The sequence below is a fragment of the Vulpes lagopus genome, chromosome 1 (genome assembly GCF_018345385.1).
Source record: "Vulpes lagopus strain Blue_001 chromosome 1, ASM1834538v1, whole genome shotgun sequence".
In the NCBI taxonomy this organism is placed as follows: Eukaryota; Metazoa; Chordata; class Mammalia; order Carnivora; family Canidae; genus Vulpes; species Vulpes lagopus.
In genome coordinates this window covers 132,734,544-132,754,630 of record NC_054824.1, presented here as the reverse complement: position 1 = coordinate 132,754,630, position 20,087 = coordinate 132,734,544, and the positions used below count along the sequence as shown (strand labels likewise).

The 20,087-nt window shown below is 43.7% G+C and overlaps 1 protein-coding gene across 13 annotated transcripts in view; it reads right to left on the bottom strand.

Moving 5' to 3' along the window:
• FHOD3 (formin homology 2 domain containing 3) overlaps window positions 1-20,087 on the bottom strand; it is a 462,694-nt gene that overhangs the window by 23,127 nt on the left and 419,480 nt on the right. For all 13 annotated transcript variants that reach the window (XM_041743118.1, XM_041743137.1, XM_041743156.1 and 10 more), the window contains 5 exons: window positions 14,590-14,772; window positions 13,062-13,181; window positions 12,002-12,163; window positions 7,444-7,634; window positions 1,567-1,759 (listed from right to left, as the gene is read on the bottom strand). In XM_041743118.1, coding sequence (XP_041599052.1) covers window positions 1,567-1,759; window positions 7,444-7,634; window positions 12,002-12,163; window positions 13,062-13,181; window positions 14,590-14,772 — 849 coding nt within the window. The remainder of the gene's footprint in view (window positions 1-1,566; window positions 1,760-7,443; window positions 7,635-12,001; window positions 12,164-13,061; window positions 13,182-14,589; window positions 14,773-20,087) is intronic.

Genomic DNA, 20,087 nt, shown 5'->3' with positions numbered 1-20,087 from the left:
TTTAAAAAATAACACCTTGGAATGAAAAATGGGCCACAGTTTTGCCCAAATGGATTCAGCTTGCTTCCTGTTGCTATACTCATCCTATGGAGTCCAGACTTCAGGAGAGGAGAAGGAAGACTCTCAGCTGGTGGCACTGGCATTCAGAACTGCCAGCAGGGCTGTACAAAGGGCCCCTCTGCAGATAAGTGATCTGAGCACTCCCTTAGGCTTGAGAAAATTCTAAGGGAACAAGGAGTCTTGGGTGAGGGGATGGTAAGAAGATTAGTCCCTAGTTTTCCTCAGAACTACCTCAATATAACAAAATTTCTAAGATAATGGATCCGGTCTTCTTATTCCTCAGAATGTAGATGCTAATCATGTGCCCTCTGTTTCTCCTATAACATGCACACCCATCTGGGGACAGAAGGCAGAACTAATTTTAATCCTCCCCAAAGAAATCTGCCTGACTTGAGTTCAGTTGAGGCTTGCAACCACCAGGATGATGGCGCTCTCTATCATTTGGTCCTTCTCCCATCCCATTTTCTGTATTACTGAGAGGCAATGGTACTTCTCAGATCTATATACAGATGGGTTGATTTGCATAAAAGCCCACCAGAAAGAGGCACCTACATGGTATGTCTTTGTCTCTGGCATCTTCACACATCCCTTCCCCCTCCTCTTACAGAGCATTTGGCACCTGAATGCCCACAGCACCCGTGGCCTGCAGGGAGAGAGGAGCCCAGGAAGAAGGGAAGTATACCAGCAAGCAGGGCAACTCCCCACAATGGGCTGTAGGGAACTCCTGTTGGATTCACTATTCTATGGATCTCTTCCTACCTAAAGATTCTCTGACTCAAGGGACTGCCAAGAGCCCCCTCAAATCATGTCTTTGAGCAACCACACCAATTATTTCTCTATCCAGATGCCTCGAATCGGTGGTCCACATGTCAACTGACTGGTTATACGGCATCATTATGACCATTAAAATCATGAATCAATTCCCACATCAGTATATTTGTGTTCCTAGAGTAAATGGCATTCTCTTTTGTATTTTTTCTTTTCTTCCACTTCTACCCACATCCCAGAGGTTGAAAAAGGACTCAAGCCTTTAATGACACCATATTACCTACAATACCCTAACATGAGTTAAAGTTCCTCCACTAGCCACACATCCTTAATTTACATGTATTTGTCCCACACATGTTATACAGCAGATTTTCACTGTAATAGTAAAGGAACTGTTTCAGAGCAGTTTTTGGACTTTGGGTGATATGATGTAGAAATGTAGGTTCATCAACTAGATACCACTCTAGTGGGTGATGTTGATAATAGGGAAAGCTGTGCATGTGTTGGGGCAAGGAGTATCTCTGTAGAAATCTTTCTACCTTCCTCTTAATTCTGCTCTGGACCTAAAACTGTTCTTAAAAAAAAAAAAAAGTTTTTTAATGTGAAAAAAAGAGCATTTTTTAAAAGATGGATTTTTTTCACAGTCCAAAAAAAAAAAAAAAGGACAGCCCCTAAACTACAGGGGTTGATCTGCTTTTACAATAAATGATACAGAGAGACTTATTTCATGGGACTTACGTCAGTGATCATCTTCCCTCTGGTCTTATTTCTCTCTCTGTGGTTGGCCCGTTTCTGTTTCTGCTGCAAAACCCTTTCCCTGGTGGTGCGATACTCCAGTGCAAATTCACTAATGATCCTGCAGAACTTGTTTATGTTCACTTCCCGAATTGCATAAGGTGGGTGACCCATAAAGAGCAAAAAGGAATGGAACCTGCAATGAAAAACACAATAGTGGTGTTGACTTCAGTTCTAAGGAACAAAAGACAACTGTCTAAAAACTTTCAGTACGAAATCAATCAGGCAGGCATTGTTCTTCATTTCTAGGACTCTGGGGTTGAAGAGTCTTCTTGAGTGAAAAATGCAGCCAGAAGTCAAGTTCAACTCACTTTCTCGCTGATGGAGGATGTCTAGGTGGTAGGATTTTAGGAGATCAGTTACTGTTTTCTTTTTGCTTATCAATGTTTTAATGCTTCTTTTAAATGTATGTGTAAAACTTTTGTAAGAAAAAGGATAAAAAAAGAAAAAAGGATAAAGCACTGTTTTAAAGAAAATACTGCACAAGTTTCTAGATTATGTAAGAACTGAATAAGGAATAAAGAAATATAGCTTAGCAATTCCTTGAGACACTGCTTTAAGGACAGGAATAGCTGTGTACTGATGGTCTGTAAAAATGCTGATAAAATTTTCTGTAAATATTCTGAAATATTTTCTCATGATATTACATACAATCTTTTTTTGAGAGAGAGAGAGAGAGAGAATGAACAAATGAGTGGAGGGAGTGGGAAGGGGCAGAAGGAGAGGGAGAGAATCCTAAGCAGGCTCCATGCTTGGTGCAGAGCCCAATGGAGGGCTCAATCTCATGACCTGAGCTGAAATCAAGAGTTGGATGCTTAACCCATTGAGCCACCCAGGCGTCCCACCATATGATTTTAATTTTATTAGGAAACACCATACAAGCAGCACAAAATAAATTCAGGTATTTAAATTATAAATTAAAAATTATTATATCTTATTGAATTAAAAACATCCTGTAAAGGAAATTAAATAAGCAAACATGTACACCAATTTTAGATATCAGGAAATGAGAAAGAAGATCCTAGGAGACAGGGATATTCTTATGCAGACCAAACAGTCTTATATAAATGATACCACTATTTCTGGACAACTACTTTTGTTTTTGATCATTCTATTTTGTACAGTTTGAATAGGGGTTTTGTTTTGTTTTGTTTTCAACAACACAAAAGGGAAATCAGCTTATTCTTTATGTGAAGAATAATAAAGTAAAACATACAACTTGTGATTAAAGAGGCTGAAAAACAAATGCTGTTTAAAGCCAGAAAATTTAGCCACAACTATAAAGCCCTTAGAGGAACAAAGACTATAAGTTTCCATGACTTTGGATTAGCCAATGATTTCTTTCTTATATGTGACATCAAACCAAAGGAAAAAAACAGATAAACTTGACTTTATCAAAATTAAACACTTTGACCTTTCAAAGAACCACCATCAAAAGTGAAAAAAACCACCCAAAGAATGAGAATATTTGCAAATCCTATGTACCCAGAATATATAAAGAGATTTGTACCCAGAATATATAAAGAAATCTTACAACCTACCATTGAAATAACAATGAAATTATGGACAAAGCATTTGAACAGACATTTCTCTAAAAAAAGATACACAAATAACCAATAAGTGCATAAAAAGTTGCTTAACATCGCTAGTCATTAGGGGAGTGCAAATCAAAACCACAAGGAGACACCACTCTACACTCACTAAGATGGCTATCGTCAGGACCCCAGATAATAACGAGTGTCGGTGAGGATGGGGAGAAATTGGAGCCCTTATACAGTAGCAGGTAGGAACATCACATGGTTTAGCTGTTATGGAAAACTCTGGCAGTTCCTAAAAAGTTAAACACAAAGTTACCATATGACCGAGCAATTTTGCTCCTATGCACACACCCAAAAGAAATGAAGATATGTGTATGTCTACACAAAACCTCTACAGGAATGTTCATAGCAGCAGTAGTCATAATAGCCAAAAAGTAAAAATGACCCAAATGCCCAACCAATGAATAGGTAAACAAAATGTGGTCCATCCATACAAGGTACTGCACAACTGGCCCATTTCCTCTCTCATCTCCATTAAACCCAGCCACAACGGACTCCTCAAGATTCCTTGAAGAAGCCTCAGGCCCCAAGGTGGAATGTGGGGGACCCCAAAGGGACAGAGAGATGGCTGAGAGCCTGCAGGGGCTGTGAGGAGGGGCAGGGAGGCCATTCCACTGGTAGGACCACAGGATCTGAAAGGTGTCCAGTCTGAGCCACTCCCTCCCTCTCCTGAGAGTGTACACAACGCAGCCTGATGGGTCTGCGGGGCCTGGGACTAGGCTGCCATTGGGGCAGCATGAAAGGAAAGGTAATATGCAGAAGAAAACTTAGCCATGCAATGGTTCTGAAAGCTGTTTTACCTAGAGGATTGTCAAAGTTCTTTTATCTGCCTCTTTATCAAGAGGAGACCCACTGGGATAACTAAGAGAGGGCCAGACAGGAAGGGGAGGGGCAGGCGCCTGCTTCTTCAGCTCCATGACTGAGGGAGCAGGGAAGGAGGGCAGGTGGCCAGATGTGAGTTCTCATCTCTGTCTGAGGAAGCCCTGGAGTGGAGAGAGGTCCGCTGAGAGGCTCGGCAGGGCTGCTGAAGGCAAGAGGTATTTCTGTCCCACCAGGGGGCTCCTGTGCAAGACAGAAGGTTCCAGGCCAATCCACAACACCTCTGGCAGAGTGCAAAGAGCAGCCTGATAAGGTGAGGAAGAGGAGGGTCTGGCCAGATGCATTGGCACTCCCAGGCTCCTGGGTGGTATACAGTGGACCAGAGGGAACCCAGAGGGCATGAGCAGAGAACCTGCAGTGTCTGAGGGGATGCCCGGGGGGCAGAGGTGAGACCTGACCACTTGTCCTGTCAGCTACCAATCACAGCAGGAGGTGCCAGCAAAGGATGGGCTGAAGTGTCCTGGCCTGTGCACAGGGGAGGTTAGCGAGCTTCCAGATGGCTCCATCCGAGAACCTCCCGCTTCTTCACCATTGAGCTCTAGAAATCATTGTTCTTCCTTCCCCAAGGCCAGAGGGGTGGCAGGACTCTTGAAGACCGAACATTCAGCTGTTTACAAGACTGACTAGGTCAGCAGACTGCCACCAGCAGGCAGTGGGTCATGAGGGAGGGAGAGTGTCATGAGCCTAGACCCGCAGTTCTGCTACCGGAAGGTTTGCATTCACCCCCAGGGGACACAGGACCTTCCCACCTTGGGAACCTCAGCGCCAAGTCTGTGTAACAATTGCTTCTTTTAAAAAGTGCCCGATTAAATGAATTACTAATTACACAGATAAAAATATAACTCTTGTACTTGCAGGTGAGGAAAAGAGAGGAAGGCCTTGCTACTTCCAACTTTCTGATCTGAAGATTTCTATCGAGTCTGATCGTGCCCAGAAGGATTCTATTCATACCCACCTCAACTAGGGTTTTGCTCCTTTCTGGGTCTTAGTGTCCCAGTGTGCAAAGGGAACATGTTAGATCTTAGCCATTACAGCCTATGCTCCTGGGAAATGTTGGTAGGTGGGGAGGCAAAGAGGAAGCACAGCCACTGGGGCTCTGAGACCCCACGGCCACTTTAACATGATACTCCGACTTTAATCAGTTCTTCATATGGCATTCCTGTGAACAACGTTATTGGAAGCCAGGGTTCTATGGTTTAGGAGCTTTGGCTTGGCCATTCCCTGGACCCACTCTTTAGCCGTGGCCCTTTTACCACCCACGATAACTATGGTGGATTCGTAGCTCATGTAGGTCACCTCCAGCAGGATGGCCTCCAGTGAGTAGACAGGGATCTAGATCATGCAAGAGCAACCATCATTTGGTGACCAGCTTTCCAGGAAGAGTAGGACAATCAGAGCAAACATGATATGCATTTTACACACACACACACACACACACACACACACACACACACACACACACCACAGCACAGCCTATAGCTTAAGGAATAATTGTATCACCAAAACGAGTTTTTACCTGTCCACGATAAAATGACTAATGTGCTTAGGCATAAAAACTTTGTGAGACTTTCAGAAAACTGCTCCAGCTTCATGATATTCCAAATGGAAACTATTTGAGTCATTTTAAGTTGGAAACTGCCTGTATCATACAAAGCACGGAGGGCCACCGCAGCTCACATTCCCTGCCTCTACTTTTCAAACATGTTAAAAGCATAATGTACTTTGGGTTCACTAAGAAACCTGACCAGATCTCCGATAAGATCCTCCTCCCCAGAAGGCAATGTGAGGTCAAGGTGGAGTGCAGGGAGCAGGCTTTACAACTAAATTCCAGAAGTACTGAGTGATTGACAGTCATCCACTTGGAGGGAAGATTCTGCTCCCCATTCTAGTCTTATCTAACATTTAAAGACTTCCACCACCTTCTTCGCCCTACAACAGTCTGGATCTAGACCCAGGAGGGATACAATTACCAAAGTGGCAAAGGGCAAGGCCTCACATGCAGACAAGACTAAGTTATTAAAGTTCTGGGTGGGTTCAAGGAGGGTGAAGGAAGCAAAGAAAAAAGAGGGTGAAAGGAGGAAGAGAGGGAGGGGAAGAGAGAAAAAAAAAGGAATAAACAAATATGAAATGTACAGGGATAAATGCAAATAGTGCCCAACTGCTTAAAAAAAATAATCAAGGTGCACCTGGGTGACTCAATGTTTGAGTGTTTGAGCATCTGCCTTCAGCTCAGGTTGTGATCGTGGGGTCCTGAGATTGAGTCCCAAATCAGGCTCCCTTCAGGGAGCCTGCTTCTCTCTCTGCCTATGCCTCTGCCTCTCTCTGTGTGTGTCTCTCATGAATAAATAAATAAAATCTTTTTAAAAAAATAACCAAGTGCCTGGACATAGGCCTGGGAGTGTACATGAGGGCAGATCTCTGGGAAAGGCCCGCAGTTTAGATGGCCCCCAGGGGAGGGCTCCCTTAACAGAATCGACATGAGGCCTGTTTCAGAAGGTCTGTCTCCAGAGCACCTGCTCTGGGTATACCACTGCCTGCGAGTCTGTAGACTTGCACACTTACTCAGTGAGGTCCAGGACAGAGCATCCAGACCCTGAAGGCCAGGGTGAGGAGCCTACAACCATACTCTGTGATATCACAAAGAAGAGGAGGGTGGTGCATGGTCAGAAATGCCCTGGCCCAGGAAGTCAGAATACCCAGGTTCTGGTATTGGTGCTGCTACTGCTTGCAAGTGAGACCCCTATGGAGCAGTCCTAGATCCCAGGCAGCCTCCTGGTAGGCAAGCAAGGCTTCCTCCATCCCTGCATGTCTCCGAGGGTCATCTTAGATCTTCTGACTCTAAGGACTGTTGGTCCAGAGGGTGGCACCCATGGTGGGACCCAGGCCTCATGCATACAAGCTGCAATGGAGCAGCCATCAGAGAATCAACAAGTTGAAAGTCTTAGAGGGTACACTGCAGATTATAAAAAGGAACTTTTCTAACAAGTCAGGCCACCTTGGAAGGACATGTGCTGTAAGTATGCACAACTGTTCAAGCAGATGCAGAGACGCAGGGGTCAACTTGTCAGAGATTTTATAGAGGCAATTCCTGATCAAATAGGATTTTTGTACCACATTATCCCTGAGATTCCTTCCAATCTCAAAATTCAATGGCATTATATTATCGCAGTGTGTGTGTGTAAGAAAAATACCCATGGAATAAATATGTGCTAAAGGTGTATTTTCTATGTACCCAGAGTTTATAGTACAACTTTTGTAAACTTAACCTTCCATCCAATCTTGGTTTATCGATTATTAATATGCCATTTTATAGGTATTTCCATTAGTTCATTCATCTACTTACCTGTTAATTATTCTTCTATGAACGATCTTTAAAATTATAATTCGCTCTGCACAGTCTTTTAGGAACTCTGACATTCGCTGTTTTAAAACTGGTTTCATTTCATGTTTCGCAATTGCCTTGAGGTGATCCCATGAAGCTTTGCATCTTCTCTCCATCTGACATAAATTATCCTGAAGTTGATCAAAGTCAACCTGAAAATCAGAGAGAGAACATTGCTAACGCACTGAAACAACCGGACACCAACCTGAACCAGGAAACTCAACCGCCTCTGGGAAGAAACAAACATCAAAACCAAATTTACATCTTGAAATACAAACATATTTATGGCCTAAAAATTATCCACATGTGTATTGGTCATTATCTTGACATCAAATTATTTAGTGATAAAACTGTTCTCCAAATGAACCCAATGCAAATATCACTCTTCCCCCCTCCTCCAAATTTGGAAAGAAATCTTAGGGAAGTCTTTGGGAACTGTAAATTAAAACATGATATCAGGGCATTCTAGTACAAGATGAACTGAGAAGATGTCTCAAAATTTTTCAGAGAGCTCTTGTTCTTCAGAGATGATTTTTCACTTAGTGTTATAGGAGCACGCCAGTTGTACGGGGATGGTTCCAATATGGTGGGGATAGCTAAAGGGGAGACAGCTTCTCTTCACAGTGATCTCTTTACACCGTGTGACAAATTTTACTTCTCCACCCATTCATTCATTCGACCCACACGGATGGAGAGGCTGGTGTATATCAGTTCCTACACCAAGCACTAAAAACACAAAGACAAATAAATGTTCAGTGAACCTAAACTGCTGCTCTCAAGGCTCATTGTATAGACAGGTGTGTAGACCAAACACTGGGGATGTATAGAACCCACTAGGTGCATGCGCACGTGTCTGTGTGTGTGTGTGTGTGTGTGTGAGAGAGAGAGAGAGAGAGAGAGAGAGAGAATGGTCTCACTGCCAGATGCAAGTCATGTGTGCAAAGAACAGACGTGCCACCGTACCCACTGTGCTCTTCAGGGAAGTGGGGACAGCAGGGATGAACTGAGGTAGCCTGAGCTGAGGCTTTCTAAAGTGATGCTTTTATTGAATTTCTAGACTAGAAATTATGTGAATCAAAGAGGTAGTCATGAAAAAAAATACACTTGAGGGCATTTAGGAGGATGTGGGATGGGGCGGGGGCGGGGACTGAGAAGGCTAGGAGAAGAGGTAGACACATAAACAGGCAAGACTTAGGGAGGAGCCTGAGGGGAGAGAAGTAGCTGCAGGGGGGAGATGGTGGGAAAAGCCAATCGCTGGACAACTCAAGGTCAGAAGGAGAAGGCAAGTGCGTGGAGGTGAGCTGCCACTGCTTAGAAGACCAAAGTCAAGAGATGTGAGCCTTGGGGGTGCCTGGGTGGTTCAGATAGCTAAGTGGCTAAGCATCTACCTTTGGCTCAGGTCAGGATCCCAGGGTCCTGGAATCAAGCCCCACATAAGGCTCCCTGCTAGCAGGGAGTCCGCTTCTCCCTCTCCCTCTGCCTCTACCCTCTGCTCATGCGCTCTCTCTCTCTCTCAAATAAATAAAATCTTTTCAAAAAGAGAGCAATGTGAGGCTGGATTTGAGTGCTTAGGGCACTTGCTGGAGTGGTCCCACCCTCCAGGAGACAATGGAGGGAATCAAGTCAACGAAGGTGGATTCTGTTAGAGGATCTATCACCAGATGGGATGAGCTCAAAGGGTGCCCTAGGTGCCAGGCAAGACATTGCAAGTCCTGGGTTTCTTGAGTGCAGAAGAGCCAAAAACTGAAGGCAAGTTTAGGCAGAGCCTTGGTCAGGTAAGCAAGGGGTTCATGGGATTTGGAGAAAAATGATTTTGCCTGAACCAAAAGAAACCTGGGTCCAGATTAGAAAAGTTTTTGCTTTCCTATGATATTGTGGAGCTGAGGGGGAAAAATCAGGTGCTCAGTCAAGAGGGGAAAAAAAATGCAGATTTAGAAAAAGACTGAATAGTTCAAAGAATAAGTCTAGAGAAGGATCTGGATGACCCGGACTGAGAAGTAATGTCTAGGAGATTTTAAGCCAAGAGTAATATGTCTAATCATAGCTCTCTGGATCTGTCCTCATTTGCATCTGGCAGCTCCCTGATACACAATAAAATAACCTCAGTTCCGCCCTGACATGCACTGAGCAGTCCTGTACAGTCTAACCAGGGGATACTCACCTGGCACAGAGCGGCCAGGCAGCCACCACGTGACAGATGGTTTTTCTGGGAAGAGAGTCCACTGTGAGCCCTTCGGGGGCGGTGGGCAGGAGAAAGTAACCTACCGCCAACAAAAGCCAGGTAGGGAAACTTCTGATGAAGTACAATTTCAGGGTTGAGCTCAATGTAGCTTCTTTTGAGGGGGGTTGGAAGGCTGTCTCAACTGGCTGCCTGCCTGGCCAGAGGCCACCGGCACATGTGACCCGAGTCTCCACCATTATCCCCTGATTCTGTTATTAGCTCCACTCAGGTGGGGGGAAACTGATGCACAGAGAGGGTAGGTAGCTTGTGAGAGACCACACAGCTCTAAGTAGTGGAACTGGGATCTGAACCCAGATCTCTCTGGCTCCAGAGTCTAAGTTTTCAACCAGCCTTAAGCCTAGATTTGCCCCTAAAAAATTCTACTCCAGAGACAGAGCAAGCCTGGCCACCCTCTTTGAGAAGAAAGTCCTTGTCAGGGAGACCTCTCCTGAAGACTGTTCCACATGAAACATCAAGTCAGACTGGGATGGTGTGGGTCACTCAGGGACACAGTTATCCTGCAGATGCCAGAGCAGCCCGCCCGTGTGACACACCAGCAGATGGAGCAGACGCAGTGGGACTGAGGGTTCCTGAGGTTTATTTTGTGCCTGTCTACACAGAAGGACCCCTCAATACACAAAAAGGCTTTGGGAGTAAAGGCTGAGAAGTGGTAGATGCCGTCTTGCAAGTCACAGGGATCTAGATCAATGATCATCTTTAGTAACTGCCAACGTTAACAGATAAAACAGACTTGCACTTTTGACTTGCATAGCCAATCTTCACACAAGGAGAAGTTATTTCATTATGATTTAACTAAATACTAAACACCCTTTAGGATGATACTTAAGGGGGAAGTCACTGGGGGCCAGCCTGGTGTCAGGACTCTGAGGCCAGGGCTGCTTTAGATATAAGCAGGCTCTACCCAGGAGAAAGCCCTGGGAAAGAACAAAGGACCACATATAGCTAAGGAACTGCTTGGTTCTGTGTGGATCTGGGAACAAGACAAAGATGAGACCCTGTCTCAAGCAGAGGTATTCCTAACACACTGCACTCTGAGAAGGTGCTCACGGGGCGGGCGGGGGCTGGGGATCCAAGCAGCAGTTGTAGGACCCTCCCCCACTGTGACACTCAGGAAGGGTTTCTCTTCTTGGTTAGGACACTGAAATGATATTTGTAAAAGACTTCTGAACAGTGCCTGGCAGAGTAGAAGCCTGTGGTCAGCTGCCAAAGCTGGGAGATCCCTGGCCATGCTCTGGCCCAGGGCCCCCTGCTTGCTCTACTTGGCAGCTGCCAGCCTGTTGCTCCTGAGGCAGGTAAAGTAGGGTCCCAGCCCCTGGGACCCCACAAGCCAGTTCTGTGGGAGAAGGCAGCGAGAGGGAGTTTCTTGAAGGAGACCTAAGCAAAGCCCCTTCCCCACTTCTTCCCCTCTGCCCACCACTCTATCTCCTCTTCTCATACTAGGGTCCAGAGTGTCCCAGAGCTAAGAGTCATCTGCTTTCAGCTCCTCGGCCTGCCCAGGTTGGGTTTCCAGAAGTTTCCTCCACGTTGGCCTGACTCCTGTTGCCCTGTTCAGCCCTTCCCCATGCGCTTCCTATTGGCTCCTGAGACCCTCACATTGTCCAGTTGTGCTGTGGTGGGGACTCCTTAGGGTTGTTCAGCCTCAAGATGCTCTTACAAGTCGAGGCAGCTGGGTATCCAACTATCACAACTCTTTTCTAATAAACTACAAGTTCATGAAGATTTTAATTCTATACTCAATTTAGAGTTTGCAGTCGAGAAGCCAATGCTATGTACTGTTTACAGCCCTATAAAACCCCTCCCTCTGTGTAAGAGTGTAGGAATAGCCAGCCAATCTGTGGGGGAGCAGAAGGCCAGGTGTCTTGTTTCCTGGCTCCATGTCTTGCTGCAGGAAGTCTGAGGAGGAGCCAAATTGCATTTTTTTGACATTTTTGTCCACTGAAAGAAAGTGGAGAAGTTTTCTTGCTCAGAAGAATCCAGGTCTAGTGAGTAACACTGCTCCACTGCGGATGCAGAGCTTTGGACCAGGATAGCAGGCCTGCTTCACATACCTCAGTAGGAAAGAATCTGATAGAGAACCAGACATGGGAAAAGGATCTTAAAAGTCCATTAGAAATGGCATCAGAAAAGACATACCCACAAACTCTAGAGCAAGGGTTGCAAGCAGCCCTTGGACATTTTTTTTTCACCTAATAGAGTCTGTGCTCCTCAGAGATGACTGACAAAGATCCAACATCTGAGGGAAAAGCACAGCCCACTCCTCTGTGCCCATGGACATACCTTGGCTGACCTGGTGACAGCCCCAATCTCTGAGTACAGATCAGAGCTGTCTGGGAAGTTTTCCACCACCATGGTGCACACATGGTGGAGAAGAGACTGCTTGTGCACGGTGTCTTTGACTTCTGGAACCTTCTCGAGGTAGCTTAACTCAAACGCTTTGGCCTGTTTGGTGAACATTAAATAAAAGACAAGAATAAGTTGTACACAGGCACAAATGGCCAGAATCAATGCCCTGTTGGAGGAGCCTAATAATAGCTCCCCTGTGACTGGAGCTTCTCGGGCCACATGCTCCACCACCATTAGCTGATCACATAGGGACCAACCACATTGGCTCTTTCCCACCACGGCCATCAGCCACGAGCTGTCCCAGGCCTCTGCCACTAAATCAGGGTGCTGTAGGGGTTGATGGGTCTCTGCCATCTGGGTATCTATAACTTTCTCTCTTTGGCCTCTACTTTTCTACTTCTTGACCAAAGATATGCCAATTTTTTTTAAAAGTTGGTTTATAATGTGTGTAAATTATAAATATTTGAGCGATAAGTTCAGGGGAAAAAATGGGGGAGGGAGGTGAATGAAATTCTCTCCAATGTCAGTTTTGAGAGAAGCCACGCTTCATAAAGAAGAGGGTGCTTATTTTTCTAAGTATTCTTATGTATAGCAAGATACAGGCTCAAATAAATAGGCCCTGGGCAGCCCGGATGGCTCAGCGGTTTAGCGCTGCCTTCAGCCCAGGGCATGATCCTGGAGACCTGGGATCGAGTCCCATGTTGGGCTCCCTGCATGGAGCCTGCTCCTCCCTCTGCCTGTGTCTCTCTGCCTCTCTCTTTGTGTCTCTCATGAATAAATAAATAAATAAATCTTTAAAAATAAATAAATAAATAAATAAATAGGCCCTGATAAGTTAAGGATGAAATTCCTTCTAGATTTTCCAGCAAGAAAATACAAAAATTACTTGTTCGTTTGTGCTTTGGAGGACCAGAGGTACAATGTCCCTCAGCAAACGAAGAACAGGGATTTTGTGACAAGGTAGGGAGGAGAATAAGAGATATGACACACTTACATTAGTTCCATTTAGAAAGTTCCCAATGGCTAAGAGAGTAGATAGGATAAAGCCCAAGGTCTTATTGTTCTCCAGTTGGTCTATGCCTTCCTTCAGATCCAAAAGTGGTTCTGCTACTTCCTTTCAATTAAAAAAAAAAAAAAAGTCAGAAGGTGATGATTAAGAATGTACATTTTGGCTTTACTTTGTTCTTATTCACTTCTGTACAAGGGCACCACAGCAGAGTTTTCCTTGGTGTCAGGCAGGTCCATGGGATGGGCACAGGCTCCCAAGTATGGAAAAGTACCAGATGGCAGCGGGAAGTCCTCAGAGTCTCCCCAGTAGAGCCCAAATGAGTATGTCTGGCTACCTGTGCTGGGGTGACAAATGCTCTATCTCCCCTGTTCCTGCCCATCAGTGAAGCTCAGGTAGGACCTTCAGACCACACTCCCCTCTCATTCTCTCTCCTTCTGACTGCCTTCTAGAACTCTCTTCCTTTGCATGTACCTTCAGCATTTGGAACATAGTCTTCCTCTTTGCCTTCTCCTTCCAGGCAGATGACACCAGAAAACATCCTGCACTGTCCCTGCACCTCTCTGGTCTCCTAACCTCCCCTCTGGGCACTCTGCGGGTGGCCACTTCTTAGCCCGGGTTTTTAGAAGACCACCATCCTCATTACTGCCATTGCCCTCATAACTCTCACTCTCTCAGACTTTCACACTGGTTTTGAGACTATGTCATGCCAAGTCCCCTCAGTGGTCCTGCATCTCTTCATCTCCACTTGATTCCTGAATGAATTCAAACACCACAGGTTCCCTCCATAAGCCCCTACACCCACTGCCACCTGCCTGGTCCTCGGCATAAGACCTTGCTGCCTCCTCTGCCAGAGGATGGAGACCACACAGGCTCTCCTATGCTTTGAATCTCTCTCCTTTGGGTACTTTCTCTTAATTAAGTTCATTCCAGCTCATTTTCCATCTCTTTCCTCTCTACTGGATTTTTCTGCTAAAAACCTCTAAATATACTCCCATTTCCCCAGTCCAGAAGACACCTGCTCCTTCCACTTCTTACTAAAATGAATCTCCCAATGCCTTCACTGTTAAGAATCTTCTCAACTTCTTAGAGTGTTTCATTCTCAACTTCCTACAGAGATACTCCCTCAAAGGGACCCAATACCAGGATAATTGTCACAGTCAATGGCAGTTTAGGTGACTATCATTAAGTAGAAGGATTACAGATGCATTTCTATATTGTGCATTTCTACATTTTCCAAATTTTTACAATGAGTATAGACAGAAAATTTTAGTTTTTTTGACCAGTCATCTGGTACCCTCAAGCAAATGTCGGAGGCTGGGGCCAGGCAGCCACTGGAGAAAAACACCCCCCTGGCAAGCTGTCCATCCACTTAGTGTGGACACAACCTCACCCTCACCAACTTGCCCCTCAGATCCTCACTCAAGAAGGATACTTCACTACCTTCACCAATAAAAATCGGATTTCTCTCCACACTGGGGGTGAGGACTGCTTGCCTCTCTCCCTAAGCGTGTACCTTTTCTGTTGTTTCGTAATCCATTTTGAATGCCCAGAGGTGGAGCCGAGCTGAGAGCTCGCTGATGGAGGAGAGTGTGAGGAGGAATTGCTCAGCACTGCCCAGTGGCACGTCAGGGTTGGCCAGCTGCGCCTCCTGGATCTTTTGCTTCTCTTCTTCAGTGGGAATCATGGTTAGAATTTTCTGAAAGGTGAAATGATATAGCATATTCTTAGTGACAGATCCTATCCCAGCCCTTTGATATTTCCAAAATCACACTGTAATTTTCCAACCAGGTAGTAAAGAGATTCTGTTGTCAGTGTTCATATCATATACAGGTGGTATACCGTTATAAACCAAATACTGTAGAGAAGAAAAGTCCAAGTAGAGTCTAAATTCACATTCATCTGTTCTAAGATGATCTCTTTCTCTCTCTCTTTCCTTTAATCTTAACCTGTTTAATAAGGAATTTATTTATTTGCAACATTTTATTTATTTATTCATGAGAGGCACAGATAGAGAGGCAGAGACATAGGCAGAGGGAGAAGCAGGATCCCTGCAGAAAGCCCAATGTGGGACTCGATACCAGGACCCCTGGATCATGACCTGAACGAAGATAGATGCTCAACCACTGAGCCACCCAGGTGCCCTAATCTGAACCTGTTTCATAAGGAATTTTAAAAACTTGCCCTAAATTTTCTGGGTCTTGTACATGAAGGACATTCTAGACAAAAAAGGGGGATGGGAGGTGAGACAAAAGGGAAAGCAGAAAATAGAAGGTTAGAGAGTGGCTCCCTGTTCCTAGGAAAGAATAAAATTTGTCAAGACTATATAAGAACTCAGACTGGCTTTTGCATATGGGGCATACTATAATTTTAATTGTTTTAAATATTTAAGCTATATTTCAAATTTTAGGTAGCAAAGAAAGTACTCTTCTTCTTCTCCTTCTTCCTCTTCTTTATTCTTCTTCCTCTTCCTCTTTTTTTTAAAAGAGAGAGAAAGGTAGGGAAGAACAGAGGGAGAGGAAGAGGGAGAGAAAGAATCCCAAGCAGACTTCAGGCCTGGCACAGAACCTGCTGTTGGGCTCAATTTCACCACCCTGAGGTCATGATCTGAGCTGAAACCAAGAGTCAGACACTTAACTACTGAGCCTTCAAATGAAAACAGATAATATAATAAATAATATCAGATCCAAGTCTGGTTGAGCAAAAATAATGATGGTATTTATGAAGAGTAATACCTACCAATGAATGAAAAAAGTTATCTTTTGCTTCTATTTATTTCTGGTTAATTAATGATGGAAGGCAGTGGAGGCAAAAAGTCCTCCAAAAGATTAGGATTCTTGTAGGTTCAAATTCCTCAGTGATTATAAGAAGTAATTTAAAAGAAGGTAAAAGCTCCCATTAGGTAATATTTCACAAACAACATAATTAAAGGTAAGGAGTCATTATTTTTCTCTAATTTTTCCTTCTCCAGCATTGTGCCACACTTATTGGTAACTTATGTTAATTCATTAATTCTAAATGGCTTTTGTCACTGTTCTACAAGAGCAAGCATCTGCATAGAAGCAGAAGGAGCTCTGGTTCTGGGAAAGATGGAGTAGACATATTCCCTCCTGTCCCAGTGAATGCAACTATACACCCTGGACAGCATGAATGGAGCCGCTATTTGAAGACTAAAAATTATACAGGGGCAGGTGGATTGTGGAAGACCATCAGAACTGGAAGTTCAACCCAACTGGTGATGAGTTGACCACTTGTCCTCTGGTACTCCACAGCCTGAGCTCAGGTATCCCAAACCTGGAAGAGGGTATCGGGTGCAGACAGAGAGAGCTCCAGTGGAATCCTCTAGTGCTGACTTGAGGAGTGGGAAATGAGTCTCCTAGTAGTGACAGCAGTGACAGCAGGGGCTGGCAGCCACCTATAGCTCTGGGGGAGGGAACCTTCCTCTCTAATAAGTAGGGCTGTAGTCCCAACAGGGCCAGACAAAGGGAGTAGACGGGGTAAATCCTAGCCTCCAGCTAGGCTATTTCTTCCTCTTCAGTCCAAGAGTGGCTCTGTCACTTCCTTTTGATTAAAAGAATTGAAGAAAAGATAATAAAGAATGTACATTTTGGCTTTACTTTGTTCCTTTAAATTCTTTGTACAAGGTAATAGCAGTTTTCCTCCAAATAAGGCAATCCCATGTGATGGGCCCATGTCCCCAGGCACATGCTGTCTCCTCTTGGCTTGGCGCCAGACATGGGCACAGTCACAGAAAGTACATGGCAAAGTGAGACAACTAAGCTCCAGCTTTTAACCAGAGGACCAAAAAGGAAGGCTCCAGGGAACTAGAGAGTATCAGGGAGGTTGGGGAAAATGAAGAGCCTGGCAAAACAAGTGTAAAACATTCTTCAAGAATTTCTGGGGTCCTCCCTGAGCTGTTAATGTGTGAACCTGACCTTAACCATGGTATCAAAGACCTTGAAAACTGAGCTGACACTGGAACCATAGTCCAAAAGAGGCAGGTCAGAACCTGTGGCCCCAACCCAAGCAAGTGGGGCAATAATCTTCATTTTTTTTTTTAAATGAGACTAGAATTACCCAATACAAAAACTAGACAAAGATACTACAACTGCAGCCCAAATCCCTGAGGAATCTAGACGCAAAAATCCTTAACAAAACTATTTTTAACTATGTAAAAGTCAATATATTCAGATACATAAACATTACTGTATTTTATAAAGTGAAATATTAAAAGTAATGACCACAAGTCTGGTTCAGTACAAAAAAACAATCAATGCAATCCATCTACCAGATTAACAGTCCAAACAAGAAAATTCACATCATAATGTCAATTGATGCGAAGCCTGGATGGCTCTGTTGGTTGAGCATCTGACTCTTGATTTTTTTTTTTTAATTTTTTTATTTATTTATGATAGTCACAGAGAGAGAGAGAGAGGCAGAGACACAGGCGGAGGGAGAAGCAGGCTCCATGCACCGGGAGCCTGATGTGGGATTCGATCCAGGGTCTCCAGGATCGCGCCCTGGGCCAAAGGCAGGCGCCAAACCGCTGCGCCACCCAGGGATCCCTGACTCTTGATTTTGGCTCAGGTCATGATCTCAGGTTCCTGGGACTCAGCCTAGCATTGGGCTCTGTGCTCAGTGGGGGGTCTGCTTGAGATTCTCTCCCTCTGCCCCTCTCACCCCTATCTTCTCAAATAATCTTTAAAAAAAAACTTATGTGAATTGATGCAGAAACATTTTTGATAAAATTCAGTATCCATACATAACAAAAAAATCTCAGCAACCCAGCAATAGAAGGAATCTCCTCCATCTGATAAATCACATTTATGAAAAACCTACATCTCATATCATGCTTAATGGTGACAGACTGAATACTTTCTCTCTAAGATTGGGAACACAACAGATTTATAACATTAAAAAAAGACATACAGACCAGAAAGGAAAAAGCATAACTATTCCTATCATAGACAACATAGTTATCTATGTAAAAAAACTGAAGAATCTACAAAAAAATTGATGAATCTGTGAGTTTAACAATGTCATGATTTAAGGTTAATACACTAAAAAAGTTTAACAATGTCATGATTTAAGGTTAATACATTAAAAATCCATTTTATTTCTATATTGATAGTTATAAGCTGAAATTTTTTTAAAGTCCTATTTATAAGAAAATTCTTAGATATAAATCCAACAAATCATGTGCAGGATCTGTAGGCTGGAAAATAAAAAATACTGGTGAAAGCAATCAAAGACAATCTAAATAAATGGGGATATACCATGTTCCTGGACTGAAGACTCAATACAGTCAAGACGTTAATTTTCCCTAAACTGATCTATAAATCTAACTCAATTCTGATAAAAATACCATCATGATTTTTTTGTGGATATAGACAAGCTGGTCCTAAAAGTTATATGGCAAAACAGATGAACCAAAACCATTTTGAAAATGGTTAAGATCTACTATACAGCTATAGGAATAAGACAAGCCATGGGACAGGCACATGGATCATTAGGATAATACAGAAATAAATGTGAATACAGCCTAGTGATTTTGACCAAGGTGCAAAGGCAGTTCAATAGAGAAAGGATAGCATTTTCAACAAATGGTGTTGGAACTGGAATTCATATGCAAAAAAAAAAAAAAAAAAAAAAAAAAAGAACCTCAAATCCAACCTTACACGTTAGACATAAAGTAACTCAAAGGAGATCACAAATCTAAAAGTCAAAGGTAATACTACAAAACTTTTAAAAGGAAAACTGAAAAGGAAATTTTTGTGACCCATGTTAGGGCAATGAACTCCTAGACATGATACCAAAAAAGAATAGGTTGAGAATTTGAACTTCATCCAAGTTAAAAACTTTTCTCTCTTGTGCAACACATAGTGAAAGACACTGTGAAGAGAACCAAAAGACCAATTACAGTTCCTCAAAGGTTAGATTTACCAACCATATGACCCAGCAATTCCATTTGTAAGTAGTGACACTAGAACAATGAAAACTTATGTTCACATAAAAACTTGTATGTGAGTGTAGCAGCTTTATTGACAATTGCCAAAAACTAGACCGAGTTACATAATCCTTCAACAGATGAACAGACCAGCTGTGGTACATCCCTGTAACGCAGTGGTGCTCTGCAATAATAAGGGACCAACTACAGATACACGCTACCACTTGGATGATCTCAAAAACATCAATCATGCTGAGGGAAAGAAGCCAGTCTTAAAAGGTTAGACACTGCATGGTTCCATTTATGTGACATTCTCGAAAAGACAAAACCATAGTCATGAGAAGAGATCATGTTACCAGAGTCATGTTACCAGAGGCAACAGGTGGGTGAAGGAAATGACTAGAAAGAGCTAGCACAATACCTTTTCTGGGACATAGGACTGTTCTGAATCATGACTACAGTGGCCACTACACGAATTTATAGATCTTAAAAGTCATAGAACTGGACACCAATACAAGCCAATTTTCCTCTATATTGATGTAAAAAATGAAAAATAAAAAACAAAAAACTGGACAAGACAGCATAATCCACAAATGACACAAACATTCACATGACTGTGATTCAGGATATATCTGGGTGGGGTGGCTGGCATCCTGGGTCTGATGAGAGAGTCCTCAGGGCTGGTCATTTCTGTAGTTTCTCAGAAGCCAGTGATGCCAACCACACTGAAGACATGTTTCTGTGCTTTAGTCATGGTGACATTCCAGAAGGGGAACCTAGATACCTCCTCTTCCAACATCCCCTTCATCGTGGCCCTACTATTGACAGCGTGTGGAGAGAATCTGAGCAGCAAGGCACATGGGCAGGAACAATGCTCCTTGCTCCCCCAAAGGCTCAAGCTCTTGCTCCCACCTGTCCACACACCAGATGGTATTAAAAAATAACCAAAACAGTCTAAGCAGATGTCACTTCCTTAAAAACATACAGGATCTGAACCCAACGAGCCTTCAAAACCAAAACTAAATTTGGATTTTAAGTTTCTTACTGCTTAAATTGTTTTAAATATG